Source organism: Protopterus annectens, chromosome 6.part0 (genome assembly GCF_019279795.1).
Source record: "Protopterus annectens isolate FY-2018-M chromosome 6.part0, PAN1.0, whole genome shotgun sequence".
Taxonomy (NCBI): domain Eukaryota; kingdom Metazoa; phylum Chordata; order Ceratodontiformes; family Protopteridae; genus Protopterus; species Protopterus annectens.
Window position 1 is genome coordinate 1,513,101,904 of NC_056737.1, and position 8,669 is coordinate 1,513,110,572.

Genomic DNA, 8,669 nt, shown 5'->3' on the forward strand with positions numbered 1-8,669 from the left:
GGATACAGCAGGTATACATCAACGTTTACTTCTTAAGGAATGTTAGATAAACACATTTAATAAATCTTGTGAAACAAAGGATGGTTAGGGTCACTCGAAAGAGCAGGTAAGAAGAGTTTTTTAGAGTATATTTTTCCTGTAGACTACCTACATATTATTTTATTAAAAGCAAATAAGTGACAATAATTTTGAATGTATAATTGTGAAGAAGAATGGCTTTATTTAAACAGGAAAAGATAGCTAGCTATATAGATAGGTAGAATGGAAAATTAACGCAGCTGAATCAACAATCTTTATAAAAATGAGTGTTGTTTATTATACACAAGTGCAGATAAGGCAGGTTCCACCAAACAGAATAAATATTATGGTTTTAACTAAAATGAACAGCCAGTACTTTTAAATCAGTCTTATATTGCTGGCAAACGGTCTCTGGGTAGCTCCCTTTGGATTTCTTCTGACAGGAATATTTTTCAGCTTTTTCTCCATGACTGATCTTAAATTTGGTTTACTCTGTCTCCAACAACACATGCTCAGGATGTCAAGTTCCCCTAACCAACAGCAAGTCTCTGCTTGGGTTTGTTTCAGACCTCTTTTATATTATCTCCAAACGGTCATTTAACAAACCACTTCTTTCTAATACGGACAGATTCTTCTCTATTTTTTAAGTAATTTATACAACTGAACAAAACATTGCCTATATTTAAAGAAAACAGCACTTTACATGTTCCTGGGTCACAAACATTATTTTTGCTATTACTTGCATTTATTTTCTCGCTTGTAATTTAACTGGTGTTAACCACCATGTTATGCTACTATATATATATATATATATATATATATATATATATATATATATATATATATCTACATCTATATCTAATTTATATTTATATCATATATTTCTATACATTTAAATAAATATGTATATATATATATATATATATATATATGTGTGTGTGTGTGTAAATATATATATATATATATATATATATATATATATATATATGTGTGTGTGTGTGTATGTGTGTAGGGAGAGTGATATATAGATAGATAGATAGATAAATAAATAGTGAGAGATATATGTATGTATATATATATATATATATATATATATATATATATATATATATATATATATATACATACACACATGCACAGACATACACACAATTATATCCATGCATTTGTGTGTAAGACACTCTCTGAAGAAGGAAAAATTCAGGTGTATACTTATACAGAGAAAGTAATCCTACAAGTCAACCACAAGAAAGACATTTCAAAGACACTTGACAGCTCTGCAGATTTTCTTGGTAACACTTTGTTAGCCCATGTTTATCAACCACAACAGCAATATTAATTAACCAATAATCCTACATAGTAAGAAAATAAAATACTGAATTCAGTAATTAATAAGGTAGAAAGAATCCCATGTATGGAAAAGGTGGAACAATATATACTTTATTTCTTAATATGAAAGCAATAGGTAGTAATGCAAATGTTTATGACTACATCTACCATACATTTTGCTAATGCAGCTCTTCCAGGTAACAGCAATTTATAATCAAATACTAGCTGTATGCATTACTAAACAGAAATACACTCATACATGGGGCTCAGGATCCAATCACCATTTCTACAAACAAAATTACATGGATGGTCATTCTCTATGGTGAAACCATGGTCTTCTAGGCCATTGCTACTTAGGTTTACCAGATGAAGTCAATGCCTTGTAACAAACCAACAAACTATCAGCAGATTTATCACAAAATTCAGCATATAAACAAACAAACAAATAAATAAATAAATAAATATTAGTGACATCTAAAAACTCTGAATAACTGTATATACAGTTCATAAGGGAATGCTAACTGAAAAACCTACTCTGGTAGAGTTTTTAGTTGAATCTAGAACAGACGTTGCTGTTAAGAAAGGGATAATTAGTAGGGCATATAAAATATTGTCCGATAACTATAGGAATCAATCAAAGGAGTTTAGAAAACATTGGGAAGAGAGAGTGGATTTGCAACTCACAAGTGAACAAAGGAAGGACATATGTATGGCTCTCAAATATGTAACAAAGTCTAGAAGATTTAGGATTTTCTAAGGAAACTTAGGAATGCAAAATTACCAAGCTCCATACTTCAGACCTTTTATTGGGGCACTATTGAAAGTGTTCTGACCAACATCATTGCAGTCTGGTATGGGAGCTGCAATAATCAGGATCAGAAGGCTCTCGAGAGTTGTAAGGTCAGCAGAAAGAATTGTTGGCACTGCCCTTGCTCCTCTGGAAGATCTACACAAATGCCGGTGCATAGACAGGGCCAAAAAGATTTCCAGCCATCCAACATATCCTGCCAATGGTCTGTACACTCACCTATCCTCTGGCAGGAGATACAGAAGCCTGCATTGTAAGACCACCAGACTAACAAACAGTTTCTTTCCGCTCCCTGTTAGACTGTTGAACTCTTGGGAAAAATGAACCATGACATCTGTTACATAACTAGCCTATCAAGGGGCTAATTTTATGGATGTGCAATAACTAAGTGCAATACTAAGGTGGCTCACCTACACACTGAAGGACTGTAAAGTGCAATATACAAACTGTGCAATAATTCAGTCTAATCATAGATATGCTGCTATTGTTTCAATTTTACTTCGACAATATTACCTTCATATTGTACATTGCCTTCCTTGTCTCCTGGGTCTACTTACAAATTGTTACTTATTAAATTTCTGCTGTGATATTTTATTATTTTTTCTCAATCTATATGTGCAGCTGTTTCCTGCATTGAGAATGAAGCATTGTAATTTTGTTCAGCTACACTGCTATGTAGTTCTGAATGACAATAAAGTTTTCTTTGACTTTGAACTTTTTGACTTTGATTTTCACTTGGAAGTGTTTGCATAGGTATGTTTATGCCCCAAGCATACTCCAAGGAATTTTTCCCTGAGTAGATTGCAAATGTTGGAGGTGTGATGGAAAAAAGAGGTAATTGGGAGTATATGTTTTGGGAGTATAATGTGTTGGCAGAGTTTAAAATTTCCCTACAGAGTATTCTTTCAGAATATACTGGGCGAGCAAATGGGAGTAACTAAGGAACTGAGATGCAGAATCTGAATTGCCTAGACAGTGTAAGGTCTTGTTAAGTTTAATTTTGGCGGCTGCAAAAAAAAAAAAAAAAACAATTACTACAAAATGGAAATCAAAGTCTAAACCAACTGTATTTGAAGTAGTGGATATTGTAACAGGGTAGAAGAAAATAACATAGAAAAAATGGAAATTGTGCGAACAATACATTTATTTATTTTCTAAAGACATGCGTCTGGAGCATTTCTCCCCGGGCGTCCGCTGAAAACAGGATCTGTGGAACCTAGTCGGACTTTCCCAGTCAACAAATGTTAAATAAATAAAAAAATAACTAAAAATTAAATTGAATCTTTCAAACAATGAAAAGAAAGTAGATCAGCATTCATGAAGCCATGGCTCAGTGATTTTTTTTTTCAAACAAAATCAGAGTCTGTGCTTGCCATATTCTGGCAGATGGTGCAGAGGTTAAAGTTGTGAGCCTGAGTTCTAATGGTAGAGGGTTGGAATCCTTTACCTGTCAATTCCTTACGGTGTGAATTTGAACAAGTCAATTAACCTGATATTGCTCCCAGATTGCTGCTGAAAAGGGACTGCGGGGCTACCTGGTTAATAAACAAATATTAGGGAGAGGAAATGGCATGATGGTTAAAACGCTTACCTCACAGATGCAAGATATGGGCTTTGACTCTCATGAAAGGGAAATTGGCTAGGATTAAAATGGCTCATAAGGGTAGTTAGCCTAGTACTTACATATGAACGTATTGTAAATTAAAAAATGAAGTCTGTGTGACCAGTTTTCCATGACTTAAAAACAATAGATGCCGTCTTGAAAATTCTCATCGCACTATCTTCTTCCCTTTAACTTAATATCTTAAATGTTCATATCCAATAACCACAAATCCATGTCATTCAGAGGAAAAAAGGCTGACGTAGCTGCCTGTATAACCTCTACTCAAATCTGCTTAACAGAAGGGCAGTTCTTTAACAAATGAGGAAATATAGTCTACCATGGGGTATGAGAACCACTAACATACTTCAGTCTGGTTACCATATGAATCCTTGACGTCCACAGAAGAAAAATGTCAAATATTTACAACTTATAATATGAAAAAGCTAGGTGCAGTGTGTAATGGAAACTTTCATAAATAGACTGCTTGGGATCACCAAGGCTTGTTAATAGGGCTTCCCATAATTTGTTGTCACTTGTCATGCTGTTTATCCAAGCAATATGATCCCTATGCTGAAGAAGACTATATATCGCAAAAAGCAATGTATTCTAACAAAATGTTTGACATTATAGTTATGATTTACCATAAGATTAATTAATGCATCCTGGAGCTGGTAGGAATAGAAAACAAACTTTAACTGTAAATCCTACGGGAAAGGTAAAGCTGTTCCTAGTGACTTAGAAACAAAGTCTTTATATGCCAGAAAACTGTTGTGAACTGGTGAAACAAGAAGCAGCCAAATGCAACAAGTGCTACGAAATTCAATTAGACCACCATATTAATGAAGAGATTACCTTGATTACCAGGGAAGTTCAAACTCTGCCCTATTTTTTGGTGAAAAGCGCTGTGCTATTGTGTATTGGAATTTGCATTTCTCCACAGGCAGAGATACAGTATTTTATGCAGTGGCAGATGATTTTCAACAGTGTCCCTGCTCAGGTCTATTAGGCTGTTGGACATTTCTATCATCTATTGCAAAGCCTGTTTAGCATGGAATTCCAGGATCCTTCAGTCTTTTGCAATGCAAGCCACATGATTCAGCTTCTGTTTAATTTGACAATTAAATTGTACATCATCTACAAAATCATAGGATCATTTCCATCTCTGAAGTATCAGTGGTTTAAGCACTATAGCCTGCAGTTATGCTGCTTTCATCAAAGTGTTCCACTGAGCCAAATGGGTCCAGACCATTTTGGAAGTAGCAATTATTGTTGTCTGACAGACAGACAGACAGAGAAGGGAAAAACTGTCACAGATCAGTGGTTAACATTTATTCCTCTTTTCCTGCCTTCGTAAACATTCGTACATCCATCCATAACCCTCTTTTCCCTATTTTTCACATATGGGGTTGGGATGCCACAATAACAATTACTGTCACCAACATCCAGTTTTCACGCTACTGGGTGGCTATATTAGGTGAAATTATACTTCTGTATCTATCCATCCTATCCACTTGCGGAGTACAGAAATGTACCCGGGAGTCCTACCCATATTTCCTCTTTAGTTTGCAATACAATTATAACTCTGCGGCATGACAGGACTGACGTTGATCGGTACTAAAACAGTACGTTTTCGTGATTTCTACACAGATAAATAAAAAGGAAACCACCAAACACTGTATCACTGTAACAGGCCATAGTTTAGGATTAGCTGAGGTCACTGAACTGCAGACACTGGGGACATGTTTGACATTACAATCATTTATTTATTCATTCTCGGCTTACCTGCTGTACTCAGTTCAAGGTCGCGCGGAGCCACAGCCTATCCTGGCCCTTAGTTGGTGCAAGGTAAAAAAAACTAATTCCGCTGCGCGCACACGCAATGTTTTACTAGGCTGAATGTCGTTTCTTTCATTTTTTTAGTAACAAAATATATTTTATTTCAATTTACCTGGTGTCTGAACAAGAGAAGAAATTGTCTTGGCTTAACTGTAACGTCTCTCAAACTCTGAGCAATGAGCATTAGAAATCACAACACTTGGCTTTGAAAATCATAGCAGATGCTGAAAAATAGGAGCACTTTTCTGTTCGTCAGAGCAGAATGTCTTCAGTTACTAGACCCATAAGAAATGCATGGACAGGGTTTGATCAACTTAACAATATGTAATATAATAACAATATATGCCCTCAATGCCCTCTTTGGATACAGGACTCATCATTCTTTCGGGAAAACAGGGCTTGGTTTACAAAGATCCCCCGGGTCTTTAGTCAAGTAACAATGTATGAATCTATGAACACAAACAGATCTGAATGTATGAAGAATATCATTGAATCTATCAAAACTGAGCAAGGCTAAATCTGATGGCAAAAATATTGCGCTATACCTTAATTCATAGGGCGTCGGGCTGGCAACTCGGCACCATAAAAATCTACTGCCAATCATTAGCGGACCGGAGTTCCGCTGTGGCGACCCCTAACCAGGAAAAGCCGAAAAGACAAACAATGGAAAAGTAAGCTCAGAATGAAAGGACAAAATATATTCTTGTAGATGGGAAGCCAGTGTGTGTGTGTGTGTGTGTGTGTGTGTGTGAGTGAGTGAGTGAGAGAGAGAGAGAGCGCGCTCACTTCCCTCGCCACCTTTACCTGCCTTTAACATACATAAGCCATTTTTATGAATCTAGAAACAGCAGCTTTCAGTATTTTGTTATATTAATACGTAAACTAGGCCAGATGTTTCCACCAAACACAAATACACTGCTATTCCCCCAACAACAAAAACAGTCAGATACCTTGAACTCATCAAATATGATTAATACAAATTTCATGTTAGACACTTTACACGTGCTTGTTTTACGATGTACAGAATGCATGGATCTACTTCCCCCACCGCAGTAGCTGTTAACAGTTGTTGTCGAGCATCTACGCCTTACCGTTTTAAATGTTTTACAATGCATAATAAATGAATGAAATTCCTTGTTAAAGTAAATGCATTGCTCATCATCTAAACCATTAGTTGTAATTATTGCATACATTGGAGACCTACAGACTTGCCCCCAAAAAAAAAAAAGTAAAAAGAGGATGTGGAGTTCATACACAGGTGATCTGAAGACTTGCCCCCCCCCCCCCAAAAAAAAAAAGTTTAAAGCGGTTGTTTATTTTTGAAGTATTATATTTGTTATTTTAAGCATAACGCTGGCTACACTCGAGAATTAAACTGGAACGTTTTACAGTATCAGCCCTGCACCTGCTGCAACTTCTCGGGGATAACTCGCTTTAACACCTTATTTGCCGTTAGGAACAGGGAGAGCTAGACGAGAGCTCAGTGCGTCTGTATCACCATGAAGCTCGCGTCTGCAGCTGCTTTTATCTACAAACTGTTGCCCACTTGACTAACATTACATTTCTATAAATGGGACGAAACAGTGGTCATAATGTTCTTCTCTTACAAAAGCACTGAATGGCAAATCTGGGGAAGATTTTCATGTTCATCCGGCACATAAAAGGCTTACTGGACAATCGGAGGATTCCGAAAGAGGACAGTTTGTTAATTTGCATGGTCTATACAAGGTACATTAGCTACGATTTGCTGGCTTGCTGGGTATTAGCGAAGATACTTCAACTTGAAATAGGCAGGATAGATGTACAGCACCAACTAAATCATGACAGTCAGGGAAAGGCGCTGTTGAAGGAATCTTTGCCCTATGACATAAAGTTTTACTTGCATCTTAACTGATTTCAATCAGCTAATTGTGATTTTTAGCTAGATCGTAGTAAGTAAATATCCTACAATTAGTAAGCTATGGACTTCAACGTTTCTTTAGCAGCTAATGGTACCTCCGAGGGTAACTTTTTGAAGAAGAACTCTTTCTCGGTGTTTAGCATCCTCATTTTAACCTTACTGGTAATTTTGATCATTGCCACTTTTGTCTGGAATTTACTGGTGCTTGTCACAATTCTCCGGGTAAAAACGTTCCACAGGGTTCCCCACAACCTGGTAGCCTCCATGGCTGTCTCAGATGTGATGGTTGCAGCTTTGGTGATGCCCCTCAGCCTAGTAAACGAGCTCTCTGCCAGGAGATGGAGACTTGGAAGACTTCTCTGCCACGTCTGGATTTCCTTTGATGTTCTATGTTGCACAGCTAGCATTTGGAATGTGACTGCTATTGCCCTGGATAGGTACTGGTCCATCACAAGGCACTTAGAATACACTCTGAAGACTCGAAAAAAGATTTCTAACATAATGATAGGACTCACATGGGCTCTTTCCGCAGTGATTTCATTGTCCCCACTGTTTGGCTGGGGAGAAACGTACACAGCAGATGAAGAAAATTGCCAAGTGAGCCAGGATCCTTCCTACACCATATTCTCAACTTTTGGTGCATTTTATTTGCCCCTTTGTGTGGTTCTTTTTGTTTACTGGAAAATATACAAGGCAGCAAAGTTTAGGATCGGAACCCGCAAAAGAAATGCTGTGATGCCCAATGCAGAAATGGTCCAGGTAAGCAAGCTCCTTCTGTGCACTTCCTGATAATTACAGCAAATGCCACATTCCTTTATCACCTTTCACTGCTAAAAAAAGTTATGTGTAAAATATACTTGCATCCAGTGCGTTCCCTATATGTTTATTACAGTATTTCGCTGTAGTTAATGCCTTTAGACAACGGAACATTTTAAAAAGTGTGAAGTAACAGGTATTTACGAGTACCTGCAACATTTGTCTCCCTCTCTCTCTCTCACGCACGCACGCACGCGCGCGCGCACGTGCGCACGTACGCACGTACACTGTGAAGCTTGGGAGTGTGCTGAAAAAGTCATATTGTCTCTCCCGTTTTGTATTCAAGATTACATGTAATTTGCATCTAGTGTCTGCAAAAACAACGTCACTAGGGCTGTTGCACTACACTGCTGCCCAAA

The 8,669-nt window shown here is 37.2% G+C and overlaps 1 protein-coding gene across 1 annotated transcript; it reads left to right on the top strand.

The window, feature by feature from the left end:
- Positions 1-6,993: 6,993 nt before the first annotated feature.
- On the top strand, positions 6,994-8,283 carry LOC122803995 (5-hydroxytryptamine receptor 5A-like). The gene has a single exon (XM_044073675.1). It carries the CDS (start codon positions 7,555-7,557, stop codon positions 8,281-8,283), a length of 729 nt encoding a protein of 242 aa, XP_043929610.1. The 5' UTR covers positions 6,994-7,554.
- The last annotated feature ends 386 nt before the right edge of the window (positions 8,284-8,669 follow it).